General features: G+C 39.3%; 3 protein-coding genes across 3 annotated transcripts; 1 reads left to right on the top strand and 2 right to left on the bottom strand.

Annotated features, from left to right (window-relative positions):
- The first annotated feature begins 1,482 nt into the window (after positions 1 to 1,482).
- Positions 1,483 to 7,393, top strand: LOC135636839 (IAA-amino acid hydrolase ILR1-like 1). The gene is made up of 5 exons (XM_065148923.1): positions 1,483 to 1,905; positions 2,264 to 2,389; positions 4,864 to 5,178; positions 6,606 to 6,734; positions 6,850 to 7,393. Exons 1-5 carry the CDS (start codon positions 1,567 to 1,569, stop codon positions 7,255 to 7,257), a joined length of 1,317 nt encoding a protein of 438 aa, XP_065004995.1. The 5' UTR covers positions 1,483 to 1,566; the 3' UTR covers positions 7,258 to 7,393.
- Positions 7,394 to 7,527: 134 nt separating this feature from the next.
- On the bottom strand, positions 7,528 to 9,812 carry LOC135636840 (vacuolar-processing enzyme-like). Its single transcript, XM_065148924.1, has 8 exons — positions 9,702 to 9,812; positions 9,444 to 9,600; positions 9,252 to 9,337; positions 8,976 to 9,175; positions 8,589 to 8,637; positions 8,292 to 8,507; positions 7,998 to 8,204; positions 7,528 to 7,791 (listed from the first exon to the last, which is right to left on the bottom strand). Exons 1-8 carry the CDS (start codon positions 9,795 to 9,797, stop codon positions 7,609 to 7,611), a joined length of 1,194 nt encoding a protein of 397 aa, XP_065004996.1. The 5' UTR covers positions 9,798 to 9,812; the 3' UTR covers positions 7,528 to 7,608.
- Positions 9,813 to 11,676: 1,864 nt separating this feature from the next.
- On the bottom strand, positions 11,677 to 18,922 carry LOC135636354 (ferrochelatase-2, chloroplastic-like). The gene is made up of 9 exons (XM_065148043.1): positions 18,850 to 18,922; positions 17,412 to 17,645; positions 15,555 to 15,649; positions 15,110 to 15,213; positions 14,912 to 15,038; positions 14,007 to 14,159; positions 13,768 to 13,868; positions 12,113 to 12,169; positions 11,677 to 11,991 (listed from the first exon to the last, which is right to left on the bottom strand). Exons 1-9 carry the CDS (start codon positions 18,920 to 18,922, stop codon positions 11,916 to 11,918), a joined length of 1,020 nt encoding a protein of 339 aa, XP_065004115.1. The 3' UTR covers positions 11,677 to 11,915.
- Positions 18,923 to 19,661: the final 739 nt, after the last annotated feature.

The raw sequence follows: 19,661 nt of genomic DNA, 5'->3' as shown, positions 1-19,661 counted from the left end.
CATTGAAGGAGCTGTAAACATCTAACTACTAATTATTTACTCAAACATTATTATCACCCATATTGATTACTTTGTTCTTATGTTCTTGCTTCTCATCCAAAATTTATTTTTTCTAATATATTTTTTTTTCTGTCATGTTCAGTGTCATCACATCCCCCTCTATCGCTCGTTATCATCGAGGTCTTGTATCTCAGCTTCTGTCGTGATATTGATTTTAATTACTATATTTTAATTGTCCTTGTCTCTCTTAATAAATGAGTCTGGTATACCAACTCTTAATAAATGAATGAACACGGGATATTGATTTTAATTACTATATTTTAATTCTCCTTGTCCTCTCACAATAATTATATTCTTCTTTTAACAATAAACAAGTAGTGGTTATAAAATGGCAATTGAGTAATAGGGTGTCAAATAAGGACAAGTCATCCATCCGGATTTTGTCTTGTGTATTGCTAGAATTTGATGTCTAATAACTTTTTTTATTAAAAAAAAAATTGGATAAACTTTTGAATTTTTCAATTTGTTTTTTTTATAAATGAGTTTGATATATTTTAAGTGAGTCTAAGCCACCACCACCACTAACACCCTTTTGTTCCTATTTTGATTGTTGAAGTAGACGATTGAACACTCACCTTTATTAAAATAAAATCTGAGGTTCCATTTGATTTGGATCAAAGTAGTCAATTTAAGTTATTTTAATCTTGTTATTTTCGTTTCTATTTGACTGCTAAAGATTGAATCGATGGATTTGGGTCAATAAAATTAATAGAAAAATATCAATTGGACTAGCAGAAAGAATTAAAAAATTATTTTCATCCAACAAACAAATGTTTTCTGGACGGGTTTATATTATTTTTTTAATGTAAATAATTGTTTTTAAGGATAAATCAATAAATTTTTTATATTATTTTTTTAATGTAAATAATTGTTTAGAATATTTGACAGGATAAATCAATAAATAAATACTAACCTCACGCATCGATCAATGTTTCATCACATTTGTTGTTATCTGATACACGACGGTGGCTTGGCGTGTCTTCCTGCTCATTTATGGCCCACGTGCAAAAATTGTTCGAGAAGAATAAAAAAGGGAAGAAAATTTTGTCGGCACAAAATAAATGATTGATATTTTATCCATATTTTATAAAAAAAAATGACATGATAAATAAATAAATTTGATTTATTTAGTATAATGTTTGTACGCATTTATTTGATGTAATGAATTTTTTTTATAAAAAAATATGATAAATAAATAAAACCCATTCATCGCTGCTATCGTAGCACTGCTCCTTGTGAACATTCATCCGTCCCCTCAATTTGTACTTAGATAGGCATACGTGTCCTGTTCTTGGAGGAGCAAGTTGGACCCGTTTTGGAGATTTCCTCCATTCACAAAATAGGTACGGAATTGGGTAACACAATCGGCAATCCAAATCCCGCGTCTACGAACTCCATTAAATTATGCCCACAACTCCTGCGTCTCATCTCCCTCGAGGGGGAAACGATTAGGAGAGACTTTGGTCGAGAAGCGAAAAGGGCAAAGAGAATTAAGAGAGACTCGTGATGGGTTTCTCCAAATCGATCGCTTTTATTGTGCTTTTTCATCTGTTGTGCTCGGCACGCATCGCCAGATCGGATCTCTGTGGTGTCGTGGGGTTCCTGGAGAGGGCCAAGGAGCCGGAGTTCTTTGATTGGATGGTGGGCGTGCGGAGGAGGATCCACGAGAACCCCGAACTCGGCTACGAGGAATTCTCGACCAGCGAGCTTATCAGGAAGGAGCTTGACGCCTTGGGAATCCCTTACCTGCATCCCGTCGCCGTCACCGGGGTTGTGGGCTACGTCGGAACCGGGAAGCCTCCGTTTGTCGCCCTCAGAGCCGACATGGATGCCCTTGCGATGCAGGTCTTTCTTTAAAATAGTTTTTTTTTTTTTTTTTTTTTGTGGTATAGGGATTGGGCAGGAATTTGATCGAAGAGATCCGTTTGACTTGTCTTGGAGTCAGTCTTTACGTGCTCAAGTATAAAAAGGGGAATTTGCTGTTTTATTAATTTTCAAGTTTTTTTGTCTTTCATTGACATAGATGGAATATATACAATTTTTTCGTAGATCAAATGATTAGGATCTCTATTTCGGTAGTGCCGCCGGTTTTTAGTGTATGGTGTCTTTGCTTGAATGGGTTGAATCTGTCTGTTGTCACGCTAAAGTTTACATCTTTGGCAGTCTCTCCTTTATTTCATGTCGTTGATGTTGCTATGAGCAGGAGGAAGTGGAGTGGGAGCACAAGAGCAAGGTGCCTGGCAAGATGCATGCATGTGGCCATGACGCACATGTTGCTATTCTGCTTGGTGCTGCTAAGATCCTTCAAGAGCATCGTGATGATCTACAGGTTTGTCATTCCTTATTAAATCAATGTGTTTCTGTGATGTAATCTTAACAAATGTTGGGCTGTTTCTTTTGGGAACAAAAGTCTACAGAACACAAAATGTGTGGTCTTAGTTTTATTCATTTAATCAACGCAATATTTTTTTTGAGTTTGTGGTACATGGCTTGCCAACTTCCATTTTCTCAACTATATTATTGAGTCAATTCTTTGCAACTGAGATAAGAATAAGTTCCCTAACCAATTCAGTCTTAATTAATTTTTATTCCTTGATGTTGCCTATAATGTAGCCTTTAGAATAGATAGTATCAAACAGTTGACATGTGCAGGAGAGTTTACGTTTGTCTATATCACAGTCCAGAATACAGGAAACAACTTCTGTATATTTAGAGGTAAAACTGCTCCAGACACCGCATTGGTGGGGAGCCTTGTGCATTGGGTACACCATTTTTAGAGTCCAATGTGATTCTTTTGGCCTCTACAATGATTTGCTCAGTGTGTTTGCTGAAACCTTGAAATTTGATTTGTTTACTAAGAAGATGCTTCTTGTTTTCCTTTAGTTAACACATTTTCTGATGATGTAAAGTCTAGACTGATTTTCCGATTCTATTTATATATTTTAACTGGTAAGAACAAATCTTTTATGATGTGAAATTCTTCTGATTCTGTTTATATGTTTTAACAGTTGACTGATAATAAAATCCTTTTTGTACCTACTCATTCTCCCTGGAGGCTTCATCAAGTCAATTTTATTCTCTATAGGTTGCAAATAAATATTTTTATCCATATTGTATTTTCCATGTTAAAAAATTGCCTAACTTACCAAATATTTTGCCCAATCTCATTTTTGACATGATTATGATAATCAAGGAGGACTCTTCAACAAGACTTGATCAATTATGTAGTCATTTTTTGCTTGAACTTCTCATTAGTACTGTTTCCATTTTCAAAGGCAAACCCATTGTGTATGTGAAGTACTTCTGTTTTACTAAAAGCTCAGTTGTCTTGAAATCTTTTTCCAGTCATACTTGAGAATATAGAGGGATTTTTTTTTCATAACCATCTAATGTCTTGATGTTAAGTTTTTAAAACAATTAATTTTAAGTTCATTAACAACGCATGAGGCATGAAGTACTCTAGGTCATCTGGGCATGCTTAGTACAATGGCTCTAGGGGATACTATGCCAGGCAGTAATATGCTAGAAATTGCAAACCGTCATTATTGCATTGGGACTTAAGTAATGCTTAGAGGTTTTTTACTGGAGTGATACATTAAAAGAAATTATTTGTTTCTTGATAGATATTGTTAAGCTGTGCTGTTGTTTTATTACTTGGAAATATCTGGACATGTCAGTTGATCTTCTCCCAGCTGTAAATTCTATAATATTCCATACAATAACATCAACCTTTCTCTGATATAGTTCACTATTTAAACCAAGGTCTGTAATTTCGTACCGTACCGGAGTTTCGACGTTCGCTCGGTACGGTACGAAACTGTATACCGAGCGGTATACCATTCGGTATACCGCTTGGTATATATATATATATATATATATATATATAAAATATAACTCGGCGACGTGACGTCGCCTCTCTTCTCCTAGGCGAGAGCGATGTCGCCTCATTTATATATATATTTTTTTTAATTTAAAAGATGATGTCGCCTTTTCCTTCCCCACGCGAGGCGACGTCGCTGAGGCGATGCGACGTCGCCTCGTTTATATATATATATATATATAATTTTATTTTATTATTATTTTTCGTTCCGTCCGGTAGCCGGCGGTCCGCGTACCGATATGCTATCGGACCGGTATGTACTGCCCGTACCGGGCGGTATCATTCGGTATTGCCTACCTTGATTTAAACTTTATAGTATGAATTTTGCTTATAAAGTACGAATGGTGTACGAAATTGGACAAGGTTTCCCTTTAAAGGCCTGTTTGTCACTCAGTTAGATTTTGCCTTTCTGCCTTACTAATTTTTGTATACCATCCTATACTGCACATGCTCAGCATCCTTCTATATTCTTTTGGAACACGTCCCTAGATGTCTCAGACAGCAAGTTATATTTATCTGATAACAATACAGAACTCCTTCCTCCATAAAAGTTTACCCGCATTATTATGAGTTTTGATTGACAGTAACATTGATCCATTTAATTTTCTGCTATTGCAATTAACTGAAGTTCTTTCTCCCAATGAAATTTCCTTACTCCTTGTCCTTTTGGATGACTAGCTGTCTGACACCTTTAATCACTAGTGTAGAGCTAACCTCTGAAATTATGGTGATATCACAACTTCATAATCATGGCCTCTCAAAGACTGCATTAGGGTACCTTCTATTTCTTCTATGAGTCCACACTACACCCTTTGCTATAATTCCAGTCTGAAAGTTCTGTAGTTACAGTCCATCAAATCTAATCTTGATTATTTTTTATCTACTTTTTTTTATTGTTCTAACCATGGTCGTTCTTACAATAGGGAACTGTTGTCCTCATTTTCCAACCTGCTGAGGAAGGAGGTGGTGGGGCCAAGAAAATGATAGAAGCTGGAATTGTTGAAAATGTTGATGCTATTTTTGGATTTCATGTGGCAGTTGATATACCTGTTGGCACTGTCGCGTCCAGGCCTGGCCCTATAATGGCTGGGAGTGGTTTTTTTGAGGCAGTTATAAGTGGCAAGGGAGGTCATGCTGCCATTCCTCAGCACACAATAGATCCAATTTTGGCTGCATCAAACATCATTGTGAGCTTGCAGCATCTTGTTTCTCGTGAAGCCGACCCTTTGGATTCACAGGTAATTTTCCCCCATATACCATATAAACTGCTCAAAAGAATCTTGCTCCATGTGTATTATTTGGTTCAGCATAGCATAGCTGGTATTTCTCCTTTTGGCCTTTTTGGTCCCTGTGGGTGCACAACCCACACTGGTTTAGTACAGAATCAATCTCATCATGAAGCAAAGCAATTTTTATGGAGCTACTAGGCTCATACTAGTGATCCATCTGGCAAGTGACTAGTTGACTGGTTGAGAACGAGAATGATGACTACTTGTACTGAATAACTTATCTATTGAGCACTCGCGAGCAATACTATTGTTTTTTCCTTATTTCGTATTGGATGCTGGCCACAACAACAACAACAAAACCGTATATCCCAACTATTTGGGTCGGCTATATGAATCTTTTGCCGTCATTGAGAGTTGTCTATACTAAAATCAGTTATGATCCATGTTCCTTGATATCTAAAGTTAGTTGTTAGTGACCTAACACAACCCTCCACCTTTATCATCTGGGCTTGGGACTGTCATTGGTGGTGCTGTACTGAATGCTAACTACAATAGTAAATTCCCACAAACCATTCTCTCTCTCTCTCTCTCACTCTCTCTCTCTCTCTCTCTCTTTCTCTCTCACACTCCAAAGAAGGCTGAAGAGAGTCTCAAAAACAAACAGAGCTTTAAGAGATGCCAAGGTAGTTTTACCCTTGGCCTGGTTGACCTTACCCTCTCATTAGGAAGGGCCGGCTGATTCCTTTTCTAGTCAGGAGAGTGTTAACTTGCCTTGGGAGGAGGGTGGCAGCCCCTCTCCTTCTCGTAGTTGCTATAGGAGAGATGGTGGCAGCCTACTTTTCTTCTTCCATAAGTGAACTATATCTGTCCAGATGAGTTTTCTCTCTCTCCTTTTCTGTCTTTCTCTTCTTCCTCTTCCATTTTTCTTCTTCTTGTTAGGTCAGCATTGGGTCATGATGAGGCTTAGATGTTTGGAAAATTGACAAAAAAAAGGGCAGTCCCAACATGAGTCTTTCATTAATGTAGGGTTTGGGAGAGTCGATGTCATACTTTTCTCTTGTTCTAAAGAGGAAAAAAAATCAAATTTGTTTGGTGACAAGAAATAAGCCAGTTGATTCTCTTTTTTTATTTATTTAACCCTCTAAAGTTAAACATATAAATTAAATATGATTTACTTTGTAGGTGTGGTTGGTAGCATACTCTTTGAGACTTCAAACTCTTGTAAATGGATTGATAAAGAATAACAGTTATTTCATTTGAGAAGTGAGTGTTTGTGCACTATTCTGAATCTTTAATTTTTAAATATTGTGAGTGTTCAAGATACATGCTACTGAGTATATAACAAAATGCCAAGCCAAGCCCTCTTCATGTCCCTGGCTCTGCCCCTGGCATTAGTCTCAATTTTTTTTACAGTACACACTTGATTTTAATTACAGGTAGTAACGGTGGCAAAGTTTCAAGGAGGTGGTGCATTCAATGTAATTCCAGACTCGGTGACCATCGGTGGCACCTTCCGAGCTTTTACCAAAGAAAGCTTCTATCAACTCAAGCAGCGAATTGAAGAGGTCTGACATCTTCTTTTTTAATTTAAAAAGCAAGCTTCTTGTAATCTTTGAGGCACTTGGTTTAAACTGTATATTAATTTGCTTGATTCCTTTCTTCTCTTGGTTTCTCAAACAGGTCATCGTTGCACAAGCATCGGTGCAGAGGTGCAGTGCGAGTGTTGACTTTCTCAACAAAGATCGTCCCTTCTTCCCTGTTACGGTCAATAGCAAGGATCTTCATGGGCATTTCCAGAAGGTGGCGGCGAAGATGCTTGGGGTCAGCAACGTAGTAGATAGGAAGCCTGTAATGGGAGCTGAAGACTTTGCATTATTCGGTGAGGTCATCCCTGCTGCTTATTATTACTTTGTTGGGATGGTGAATGAGACGCAAGGGCCGATGTACCCCGGACACTCACCATACTTCACCATCAATGAGGCTGCACTCCCTTATGGTGCAGCCCTTCATGCCTCTCTGGCAATGAGCTATCTGTCTGAAAAGCACACTCCTTTGTCATCCACGGAGAAAGTTCATGATGAACTCTGAATTAACTTTTCACGGCTCTTCATGAGCTATGTTTAGGTGGATTATGTTGTATATCTAGTTCGACCCGGATACGTTCTGATATGTGTTTACTGCATATTATTATTATCTTTAAGTTAGACGAGTCATTTTTATCTCAGCTGCAGTCACCTTGTTAGAACGAACAGATAAATCATTGCTGGATCATTTGTTGCTTAATTTTTGATGATTAATGGGATATGATTTGGGATCAATCTTCAACTGCCTGATGGAACAGTATCACGAGTCACTTTATTGTGACATCCCAAACAAGATGATTTCAAAGAGTGAAAATCTGATGTAAATCTTATTTCAGATACGGTCGGACCATCTTGTTCAGGCACTGAAACCCTTGGGGAGAAGGCTCCAGGTGTTGGAGGGAACGTTGGGACAAGCTTCGGCAGCCACCTTGGTCATGGCTTCCACCCTCACACCCGCATTGCAGATGTTGGCTAGCGATCGCAGGTGTTTCATCCCATATCGAGATAGAGAGCCGCAATATGTTTCAAAAGCTCGTACCTGCACGCAGCAGAGAGGTCAGAAGTGAGGTGAGGTGCTAAGATGAGCCAGGATCTAATGTTACAGAATGAATATTCGATCATCAAAATGGTTTTGGCATCTGAATATTCGACGTGGTCCATCATCAAAAACTAATTGGGGATTTGTGGTTTTAGCGAAAGCATAAGACGCGGACCAAAGGAATGAATGGGCGAAAAAAGATCCACCATCGATTTGAGGCATGACCAATCATCCACCAAGGGCTGTCCTGCTGCTCCAACACTCTCCAGTACTCGTGGCCCATTCTCAGAACCGAAAAGAAGATTCCCAATAAGTCGTACGCTCTTATCTACGTGCGATCGATGCTCCAATACTTGGAGCAATTGCTTTTGAGCATCCAACTTCTGAGGGGAACCTTCGGATGCCTTGTGCAACTTGGAAGAGAAACAAAGCCTATTTATTAGTTGCCAGCGATGTTTGGAATCCATAACATCAAAGAATTTGGTACGAAGAAACCCAACCTTGAGCCAGAAATGAATTAGTTCCGCATCACGTTGGTTTACCACCACCGTCTGTGTTGACGATGGCAAAGGATTAGCAACAGGAGTGACACCATCACCGGAAGGATCGAAACCCACGTATAAAGAAAGTTTCTGTGTGTTTAGACGCAGATCCGCATATTGCATGACATGTGAGCCAAAGTAGTATGTGTTATGAACTGCGGTTCTATTTTTGACCTGCAAACACCAAAAGCACAACAAGTATATTAGATCCACAGGTGATAAGAGGAGGAGGAAACTCCAGCACTAAGCGCTTACTAGCTGATACTGTTGCGCTAGGGTTTCGGTCCGCCAATCATGTACGTAGCTGATCATGCAAGAAAACGACCCTGTGAGATAACTATAGAACTAGAACCGGAAAACAATATCCGTGACATTGAAGATTGGGAATTTCTCAAGAGGTATGTATGTATGTGTGCAAAGAAGTACTTCATTTCAGGAAAGCACATACATCAGGTGGAGGTAGAACAGAGAGAATGAGACGTTGCAATAAATTTGTGCATCATCAATACATGTCATGATAGAATAAAAAAAGTGTATGTGTGTGTGTGTATGTGTGCGCGTACGCGATGACGGTAAAAAGACATTCCTCATATGTATGTGATAGATAGCAGGAGGGACAGTTGGTTTAGTAGTAATACGCACCTGTCTTCCATCCAGGAAACACTATACAAGTCCCCCAAACAGGTGGTGAATTGTGGAGGAGGGCTGGGGAACATCCCCGGGCAGTAGGTTGCATAACTGCTTTCCATGGCGTTGGCGGCTGTTGTGGCATATATATTAATATTGTTCGGCAGAAGGCCCTCGAAGATACTCCCAGATTCACAAGCTTCCAAGTAAAACACCTGAAATATTATCGTATATAAAAGAGTATATGCACGTATGTCCAGATGATAGATAGTGTATAAATGTGGATGTTACCATGCTTTTATAGGATCCTGTTGCATGCTTGTGCTTCAACACAGCAATCAGGTCATCGGCATAAAGGTCAGGATAAGTGGGCATCCCTGGCAAATTTTTAGGTCAATGTATTAGTTTCCTCTCCAATATCACTCGACAACCATGGAACGAAAGCGTTAAACCAGTTGAGAACATTTAAAGCGTCCTACTAACCAAGAACTCCAGGCCCACCGTGATCGGTGTAGTAGACGAATATGTAATCATCCGGACTGCTATCAATGACCTTTCCGCTTCCTCCGGTCAGAGCAGTCCTATTTCCAAGGAGAACGGCGAAGAAGTTGTTCACATTAACATCATCTCCAACGTAGTCCTGCATGCATGCATGCAAGTCATACTCAGATATCATAGAAATTAAATGGTCGATGATAATGATGGACGATAACCCTATTCATAAACAAAGCAAATGCAAACCTTTGGTACTCCCGCATACACATTCTCACCCTGGGGATCATTGATTATGACTCCGGGAATAGGATTTTCCTCATTGTTTGCAATATCATCGTACATGAAAACAACGATGTTCTCATCTTTTAGCCCGCCCCTCCTCAAGATTTGATATGCATGACAGACATCAGCCTGCAGAAAGGTTTCAAAGAAAAGAAAATTGTGGACTTCAAGGCAAAATCCAACCGAATATTGAATCAAGATATGTATTCAATTGAATATATATACATACCACTTTATACTATCACAAACATGCATGCATGCATGCATGCATCTCTAACTCTATAACCATACGCTAGTAACCTACGATTGATAAATGAGAATAAATGCATGCAGCTCTAACTCTATAGCAATATAAAATAACCCACGATTGATATATGAGAATGGTAAGAAGGAAGACATCAGATTGCATCAAAAAAGTAGAGATACAGTAATGTTGGCGTCGTGACGTTACGTGGAAGGAACAAGGATGGCCGGGGAACGATGCACCCACCTGATGACGATAGTTGTAATAGCCATTGGATCCCGCGATGAGCACCGCCCATCTCGTCCCCACGATCTCGTCATCGCCGTTGATCGTGTTCGTCGCCTGATCGGACGACACCCCAATATGGTCGAGGCGGGAGTCGACGAGGAAGAGTGGCAGGAGGAGGAGGAGGAGGCGAAGTGCGCCGACAGCGAAACGGGCCATCGTATCGGTTTTGGACCACCCAAGGCGAATGTATCCGATCAACATCGCCTACTTCGTAACAGGTACAGAAGGAGGGGGAGCGAGTGAGAGTGAGAGTGAGAGAGAGCACGAGGGAAAGGTTGTCGGGAGTGACGCGTTTATATAGGGTGTTCTTCCCCCGTAATACGGATATCTCCGCCGTTGGATCTGCTCCAGAGCCGACGTGGACGACCGTCATCCGTTGCTCTTGGTTGACGAATCACGACCGTACACGCTCGAGCTCGTTGGAGGTGTGGGATCGGGTGAAAGAATCTCAGGCCAGAAAAAGAATGCATTCGCTTGCGGAGTCCGATAGCTATCCGCCTTCCCACTGGGGACAGAGGTGATGCTCACTAGGGCCCACCTGCGTCTCCATATCCGCAAATGAGCTGCTTGGAGGTGAACGATACGATACGTGTCCCAGAATACCTCGACATATCCTATGGGCCATGTGGGCCCCTACGCACAAGTTTCGTAAGATTCCTCTGTATGTGTATCAAAACTAAACCACTAATAATATTAGCCTGCCGATGTCGATTTAAATTTAATAATTGTAAAAATAATATATCTAGGGTATTTATGATAATCAAATAATATTAAGTTAATAGAGATTAACTTCAACTATATATATATATATATATATATATATATATATACATATATATATATATATACATATATATATATATATATATACATATATATATATACATATACATATTTATATATATATATATTTACATATATAAACAAACTTATTTGGAGGAATAAATTCGAAAACCATCGAATCCAACTTTCACGGAAGAGAAGGATTTGACTTTGTTCAATATCGAGGCAGAAAGTAAATTAGCCATGGATATGGTCGTTCCTTTGCAAGTCATCGATGGGGAACACCTTTAAACCTCCAAGCTTAAGCCACAAGGGAAGGTGGGCAAGTTATGGAAGGGGATGGAGTGGGAGCTGGTGCGGAGGTTCCTGGATTGCATGTCGTCAACAGGTTGTGTGTCTCCGAAGAGGGAAATATGCTCCCATCTGTGGAAAGCATCTTGACATCTTTATTCTTTTCAACCCCTTCCATCTTTTCGTCTATTGAAAAGTGCTTTGTTATTTAAGAAGTCACTTTCCAGAAATTGAAATAAAACCAAAACTAAACAGAACGTGGCTTCTGTTTGGTAAATGGAATCATGGACTCTGTCATCACACATAAAAGCATAGATAAGACAAATCAAAAACAGACAAACTTAAGATGTAAGCCGCGGTGCACGAGAAGAATGAGACTTACGTTTGGTCTAAGAATCACCAACTGTGTCATCACACATCAGTTTGGATTCCTAATAAAGCATAGATAGGACAAATTAAAACCAGACAAACTGGTCTACTGGACAAACAGCCTTCGTCGTCGTTCGTGTAACTCTTCGTCCCTATAAACCATTCTCATAACACATAGCATCAATACTATGGATGGATGTTCATTAGTGGCTTCGTATGCAGAAGAAGCACGGAACAAAATGCGTGCAAACTTTGAAATGAAATCCCAGGCATGTCTCGCTGGAGTAAATATGATGCCAGTGATCAAAGCTATTAGTGGGAAACAAATGTGAAATTGCTAATAAGAAGGTCGATCGATTAATTATGTAGGTGGGTTGCAATTGAAGCCAAGTAACAGTACCTGGTATTGATGCTTGCGTATGAGATTGGCATATCATTCCTTTCACATCCAAAGATGCTGCAGTGGCATATAGGAAAGAAAGTAATCCTGTGAAGTATCATCACCTTACACAAAAAAAAAAAAAAAAAGCTACAGTAGTAGGATAGGACGGTCGGACATCGAAGCATGCAACTACTTCTCCACGATGTGCGTTTAATGACGAAAGCTAAAATATTTGGATGGTTGAAATATCCAGTAGAAGATTTTTTTTTTTCCCAGCTAATAATACACTGAAATGGTCGCAATGGTATGTATGGCCCGTTTGTAACCAACCGAGAAGACTGTTTGTACCGCTCCCTCCCCAATGCAAGCGAATTCATCCTAAAAGTTTGCTTCTTGGACTTTGGTTATCAGAAAGACATGCGGTTCATCAGAAGAATCATGTCTCGAGGAAACACGTCAGAAGAGGAAATTCCTGAACGCAGAAATCACTCTACGCGACAGCAACAGCACAAATGCAAAGATGGATCCAAAAAACAGGTTGATCACAGGTTCTGTCTCGGTCTCACATTGACTGGGCGCGCTCCTTGTACTTGATCTAGAAGCACAAGGGAGGGCTTCGATCACAGCATCCGCTAGATCTGAGATGAAGGATGAGGTGCAGCCCAGAGCTGGCACCCTGCCCCAATTCTCAATGCCTGATTGCAGAGCCAAGTGCTTGTACTCCATATCAATCTCTTCTAGAGTTTCAATATGCTCACTCACTGCTGATTGGTAAAAGAAATGACAGCACAGAAATATCAGAATCGTAATCACTGTGAAAACACAAAACGTCCAACTAGATTCCATTTTATGATTCCTTCCCAATGCGAATCACTGCTGATTGGCTCCTGCACTACAATTTAGTGCACAAGGATGAGATTCCCTCTTGGCATCCTAAATATAAGTAGGTCAGGATTCACTGGATTTAAAAAATTGGCAATGGAGAGCTAGTCAAGCAAAGGCATAAACAAACCCCCAACCAAGCAAATCTTTCGTCAAGGCAGAGGTTTATGGTGACCTAAATTTACTATTTTAAAAAGATGAATCTAAGTGGCTATGCCATAAATGTAAACAGTAAATCAGGAGATGGTCCTCAATTACTCAAGCAAGCTAACCAATTCATGAATTGTTATAACATATGAATGTGATCCAACAAATCTCCTAAGCGAAAAATCTGGCATATAAATAAATGTATGTGCACTAGGGGAAGGATATAAAGCTGCAATTCGCTACCAAAATATGATGCATTAAACAATTATATGGGTGTAATCATGGAAAATCAAGCGGCACAATATGCCTGACTATCAAAACAACCATCCAGCAAAAAAGAGGCAAGTATGATCAATCAAAAGACCTTGGTGATCAGAAAGATAACATTCTACATTAATGGGAAACAACAAGGATTCTATTACATCTATTGATAAAACAATCTGTCAAATAGGGGTCAAGAAGACAATAATTGATACAATTGTGCAATGCAGCATTGATAGACTATTTTATTAAATATCCATGCATCGATAGACTATATTATTAAATAACCATTGAGAATATGATATGTTGTCAAAATCATAGTCAAATTTAGCTCAATCTCATAATTATTTGCAATCGTGAAGTTTGACATAATGAAAAGTTACCTGACAGGAACAGCCAGAAGGCTCCTTATACCTCTCCGGCCAAGCTCAACAATTACTTCGTCAGTATAAGGCTTCAACCATTGAACAGGCCCAACTGGGCTCTGCAAGAATTAAGAAAAATGATGAGGAAACTACAGGATCAAGTGATGAGATTAATTCTGAAGTCTGTCTGAGAAACCATAGAGATCTCGATACGAGGCATGTACAAAGCTTTGAGCGCCTATATAAACTCACACTACCTGATAAGCCAGAATGTGGTGATTGTGAATTCCTCTAGATTTCAACTCATCCATGATCAAAGCAATACACTCTTCCATCTGATCTCTGTATGGATCTCCTGCATCCTCGACAAAACTAAGTGGAACTCCATGTGCGCTAAAGAATACCATGACCTACCCTCACAAGCCAAATAGAAACATGCCAACATAAGTATCCAGAAACAATGCCGAGCTACTCGGGGCATCATATCACGAATATGGGGCAAGGATAAATTCATTAGCAAATGCATGAATCTCTATCCGGAGCAGCAACAAAACCTTTTGATATCCATTTAGCTGACTTTTTTCACCAACTAATCCCTAAATGAATATGCTGCAGAAAAACACTTTATGCTTTAACAGCAGTATCACAAACCATAAATGTAAGAACAGCAGTGCCCCAAATTAGATATGAAAACATCTTCATGCCTGATTTTAGATGCCGCAATTTGTGTTTCTTTCGCATCATCCAGTTAATTTCATCAATCCAAATCCAAAGACAATACGAAAAGCATGTTTGGGAAAACAATTTTTGCTCTCAATATGAAACGAGCAGAAAACAGAGGTGAAAAGGCAAAAAAAAAGAGAACTAAAAGCAAAATCAGAGCACCACACCATCACTTTTCAATGTTGTTCATTGGCTGTCGTTCACGCAAAAGATTGCTGGTTTAACAAAGCAACTTCCATGGCTCTCCTTGCATAGTTTATGAAGCTTAGCACAATATGTTGATATAAATTCTATACAATTTGGAATTAAAAATGTTGTGGTAGATATAATACATGTGAGGCTACAGGAAAAACCACCATATGACATCATGGCATAACTGACAAAGTAGAAGAAAGCTGATTAACGTAAATCACACATTCACAAGATCAGTATGAATTACCTCCTCTGGCTTAGAGAAAATTAATAGCTCATTTTCTATCAAGTCAACCATTGAGTTAATATACCCTTCACGTTGATACCATGATTCGATGATAGAAATTGGCAATCTTGTAAAATAAACATCTTCCCTGCAATGTGATTATGTAAAGTGTAAGACAAGTCAACAAAGTAGAGAGACAAATAAGAAACTGTTATCCACCTGATGATGCTCTGGAGAACACAGATGCTAGAACCACTAGTAGATATAGAGAATTGAGGATAAAGTGGAAGCACAACGAGCTTTGTTATTTTGTCCTTCTTTATCTGTGATCGCATAGGTAAATAGTCATAATTAACTAAACAATTAGCCAGAGAGCTTAGAGTAAAGCAAGGACATTCCATGCATCATATTACCAAAAAGAATTACTGTTCTTCTGAGTAAACTATATATATATTGCATGAATACTGTCACCACATGAAGAAACAAGATAATTTTGGTTTGCCTATGATATGACGTATAGTTTTAGGATTGAAGAGCCAATTGGCATCAGACGAAACAATTATAAGATAATGAGAAATGCAGCAGATGACTACAGCAAGGAGGGATGTCATATTGAACATTGAGCAACTTGTTTCCCATGAGCATGCCAAGTGCAATGACAAACCTGATGAAGAGCATCCTCTGTGAAAGGGTGCCAATATCGCATACCAACATATACATCAGCTTGCAGATCCTTGTCTTCAAGGGCCAGTTTCAATGCTCACGCCAGCAGATTCTCCAGTGATAAGCTCGTCATTAGCAAATTTTTGGCTTTGAAAAATAAGACTTCTAAATTCTAATGACAAAACATTCCACCAAATCACCAGGCCTTTGTGATGTGAAGATGTATCTCCAGGAAAAATAAGGAAATGTTACCAAAATCAAATTGCAAACCTGATCATCAGTAATTCTCCGTAATGGTGATCCACCACCAATGGCAGCATAACCCTCCTTACTTTTTGGAGCTCTGAAAACTGACATTAGTTGGGCCAGTGGTCGCTGGAGAAACCAGAATAACCTAGGAAGTTGTATAATATCCTAGTAGAGCAGTAGAAAAGAACTCTTAAGTCAAAACAATTGAAAATGAAATAAAATCATTCCAAAAAAAATATTATGTGCAGCATTAATGACAAAAATTTTCACAGGCATTCGTGAAATTGGAAACAAAAAACAATTGGTTTTTATCACATGCATGTTTCGATAGTTACACTATTTGCAATAATATTTGTGATGGTACACCAATTATGACCATTGCACCATTCCCTGATATTAAAATTGTATTAGCAATGTGCCAACCAAGAGAAAACGCATGCACACCCACTCTATGATTTGTTTTCAGCCTTCTGCTTCTTTCCCTATCTGTCAATGTTATACCTATTTTTCCCTCATGGAAGGCATATCCTTATTGTCCCTTTTTATTTTCCTAAAGAATGACTTTCCTTACATAATAAAACCTTTTATTAGGAATGCATTGTCCAAATATGGCGAAGGATCCCTAGAAAACATGTGGCTGTCCTATAAAAATTTCTCCTTTGGGGCTGCTTTCCATACATGAATAAAGCTTTGGGTTAGTATCCTCCTGTTTATTCTCTTTTACACGATGGCTTGCATTCTGAGGGTATTGAACAGACAGTAACTTTACCCCATAGAAAATGTAAAGTTTTGTCTATTTCTTCTATAACTGACTCCACCTTTTGCAGTGCTAGTAAAACAGAAATTTCTAGGTGGGATTACTCAACAACCTTGTTTATAGTATATTTCCTTCACCAGGTTTCTGTGAGTATTTAACTCTTCACTTCTTTTTTTTTTGTCTCAATACCAAGAACTCTAAGCCATCACATGACGAACAGAAATGATCAATTTACTTTATTTCAACCATCAATGATGGTTACGACTGGTATGTATGTAGATCCAAGTTTAAAATCTGAACTGTTGAGTTTCCAATTTTAATTAAGAATCCAGAGCCATTAGTTTCAAACACTAGCTCAAGGAGGAAATTTCCTTGGAAACCCGAAAAAACCAATAAAATCCAAATTATCTGTGTCGCATCAAGCAGGAATACCTATTTATCATCAGTTCATCTTATATAAAGCTATCCTATCCCAGCTGTAGCATGCATTAGCATCTCTAAAAGGATCAACATCTATTGTAGGCTGGTAAAGATTGAGGAACATTTGCTGCCTTATTCACACAGAAATTTTCTATTTATTAATCATGTAAAAGACTTATAACAATTAAAAAATTCTAGCCAGCATAATTTATTTTCTCAAATTCTTATTTGCTCAAAAGGTTGACTATTGCAAGTAGAATAGTTACTAATGAAGTCAGCAGAATGAACCAAAATTCCAAATACAAAACAAGTAAGCACACATAAGATAGATATAAAGTCTTTTTTTTTTTTTTCAATAGTTGATGAATTGACTTACTGGATCAGCAAATAAATTGAAAAGGAATGGTTAAACATCGTTAAGGGTCTCTGGACCTCCAAGATTCAACAGCAGCACCCCAACCCTTTCTTGTGCAGCACTTGAAGCATTACTGAGAACTTTACCATCATATGTACATGCTTCAGCAGAATAATTTGTTCTCCTGGATTGGTTATACTTCTTGACCAGCATATGTGTTTGTTTAGCAAATTTCATTTTGCCAACATCAGACGAAAGACAGGAAAATGATGGTAACTCCAGAGACTTATCAGTTTCCTGAAGACCATTATCTGATGAATGGAAGGTAAATTTTATACAACAGACATATGTACTTCGCCTGCGCATTGACCTGAAATTGAATTGGCAATAAGCTCTCTGTTTATCTTTTTATATAGGAAAGACGAACGGTTTACTGAGATATAAACCCACAAGTCGATCTCAATATTAGGTTCATTTATCAAAAGCAACCAAGAAAATGGGGAGTATCCCTTACAAACCGAGAGAGCCATTATTGTTTCGACCCCTTAAATGAAGGAGCTTGGTCTGCGCAACCGCAGAATTCACTGTTTCCATGCTTTCAGAGCGTGGCAATTGAGCTCCAACTCTAAAGTAGCAAAAGTGAGAAAAGGATTAGATTCACCAACATATATAGTCCTTCAGATCATATAGAAATCAGAAGAGAAAAAATAATGATAACAATGAAGCCAACGGAAATTGGCACATTAAAAGGCAAAGAACACCTAGACAATTACAACATCATACACAATCTCATAAAAAATACCCTCGAAATATGACATTAATGATAACCAGATCACAATCTCATCCAATTTATCATCTGCCAAACAGACTCGCGCATTTTTTTGTTCTCCCATCAAGCTATCGCTCGCCAGATTGCACCCCGTACTCGCTAATGTGGCATATAATTCGTACATGGCAATGATTATGACTAAAGATCGAAAGAGATAAATGATTCGTCATTTTGACCGGTCCATGCATCATAAATCCAACGGCTTCTGATCGCAAACACTAAAGGAACGGGTCCAAGGACACCGAGCTCGAGGCAGACGAAATCAGAAGGCAATACCGCTCGAGAAGGAACGGAGAAACGGGATGGAGGAGGACGCACCTTGCAGTTAGAGAAGGATCGAAAAAAGAGGACGAGAACTCCAACAATCACGGTATAGCACGATGGATCGACCGTCTCTTCTTATGACGGTGGGCTAAGGTTACTAGCCAGTGGTCGGACAAAAAGGGGTAAGGGAAGGAGGCAGCAACAGGTTGGTTGCTTCTTTGCGTCAAATGAAGGGAAGGGAGTCGCGCCGAGCTCTATCCTCCGCCCCCCAACCCGACCTACCAACAATTTAGAGACTGAGCAGTCCTTATACGCGTTGTGATTGGCGAAACATATAGGGCCCCGTGAAATCGTCGCGCACGAACAAAACTGGGGCCGCGTCTGGTGCGTTTTTTTGGCGGAACCAAATCAACAAATCTGACCATCTCCCTTCCTATTTTGTTTGCGCCAGAACAGCGAATAGCGAAATTCACGACGCAATGGCTGCCACGCCATCAACGCCGTGGGGACGCAAGGGTTGAGATGGAACCCACGGTGGCGACGTCTGATGCACATTGTGAGCGGGAGAATTGCAGCGTCGACGTGGCGCTGGGTAGTACAGTTTACCTGGACGCCACCTTCCTCGTGATTGGCCATACTAACGAGGTCATCTCGGACCTAGATGTCGGTTTGACCCAATAGATAGGTCGGTAGGCGAGTGTTAGGATTCTAGTTAGGAGAATCCTAATCGAGAGGGATATTCATGTAAAACATACTTAAGCCGATCCCTATTAAAGAGGTGAAAAGGCCAGCTAAGGTTATGAGGTTGTTTCTTAGAGAAATTAGGAGTTGTAAAGGAATAGGAGTCATATTAAGAGTTTGTTAGAAATAGGAGTCATATTAGGAGTTAAGGTTTACAAGCCCTATAAATAACCTTTGAGCAGCAACTTAGAGGGAGGAACCCCTATAGAGTTCCAAGGAGGCCGATCCCATAAAGAAATCAACCCCAAGTTTAGAATCTGCAAGGGCACCTGGTATCAGAGCAGCGTTCTTGGTATCTCGATGCCCTTCCATAGTCATCCATCAACCCTCCACAACCACCCAAAGCAATTCCCACAATTGCTTAACAGATCATTGCCAAATTCCATCATCATCTCCACCACTACGGATCATCCTTTGATCTCCCCATGAATTGCAATAGGTTTTGGTTTCATACCTTACTGCCACTGCAATTTAGTTATCCTTATTTGAAAAT

The sequence above is a fragment of the Musa acuminata genome, chromosome BXJ3-4, assembly GCF_036884655.1.
Source record: "Musa acuminata AAA Group cultivar baxijiao chromosome BXJ3-4, Cavendish_Baxijiao_AAA, whole genome shotgun sequence".
In the NCBI taxonomy this organism is placed as follows: Eukaryota; Viridiplantae; Streptophyta; class Magnoliopsida; order Zingiberales; family Musaceae; genus Musa; species Musa acuminata.
The sequence above is the reverse complement of the archived record's forward strand: the minus strand, read 5'-3'. Positions and strand labels throughout refer to the sequence as shown.

Excerpts from the sequence above, each read along its gene's own strand:
- LOC135636354 (XM_065148043.1), bottom strand. The coding sequence starts at position 18,922 with ATGGCGTGGCAGCCATTGCGTCGTGAATTTCGCTATTCGCTGTTCTGG. Across the intron at positions 17,646-18,849 it reads ACAAAATAGGAAGGGAGATG|ATAATGGTCTTCAGGAAACT; the intron begins GTCAGATTTGTT and ends TCCATTCATCAG. Across the intron at positions 14,160-14,911 it reads TTTTCTCTAAGCCAGAGGAG|GTCATGGTATTCTTTAGCGC; the intron begins GTAATTCATACT and ends TTGTGAGGGTAG.
- LOC135636840 (XM_065148924.1), bottom strand. The coding sequence starts at position 9,797 with ATGTACGATGATATTGCAAACAATGAGGAAAATCCTATTCCCGGAGTC. Across the intron at positions 8,508-8,588 it reads TAGCGCAACAGTATCAGCTA|GTCAAAAATAGAACCGCAGT; the intron begins GTAAGCGCTTAG and ends TGGTGTTTGCAG. Across the intron at positions 8,205-8,291 it reads TAATTCATTTCTGGCTCAAG|TTGCACAAGGCATCCGAAGG; the intron begins GTTGGGTTTCTT and ends TTCTCTTCCAAG.
- LOC135636839 (XM_065148923.1), top strand. The coding sequence starts at position 1,567 with ATGGGTTTCTCCAAATCGATCGCTTTTATTGTGCTTTTTCATCTGTTG. Across the intron at positions 2,390-4,863 it reads AGCATCGTGATGATCTACAG|GGAACTGTTGTCCTCATTTT; the intron begins GTTTGTCATTCC and ends TTCTTACAATAG. Across the intron at positions 5,179-6,605 it reads CCGACCCTTTGGATTCACAG|GTAGTAACGGTGGCAAAGTT; the intron begins GTAATTTTCCCC and ends TTTTAATTACAG.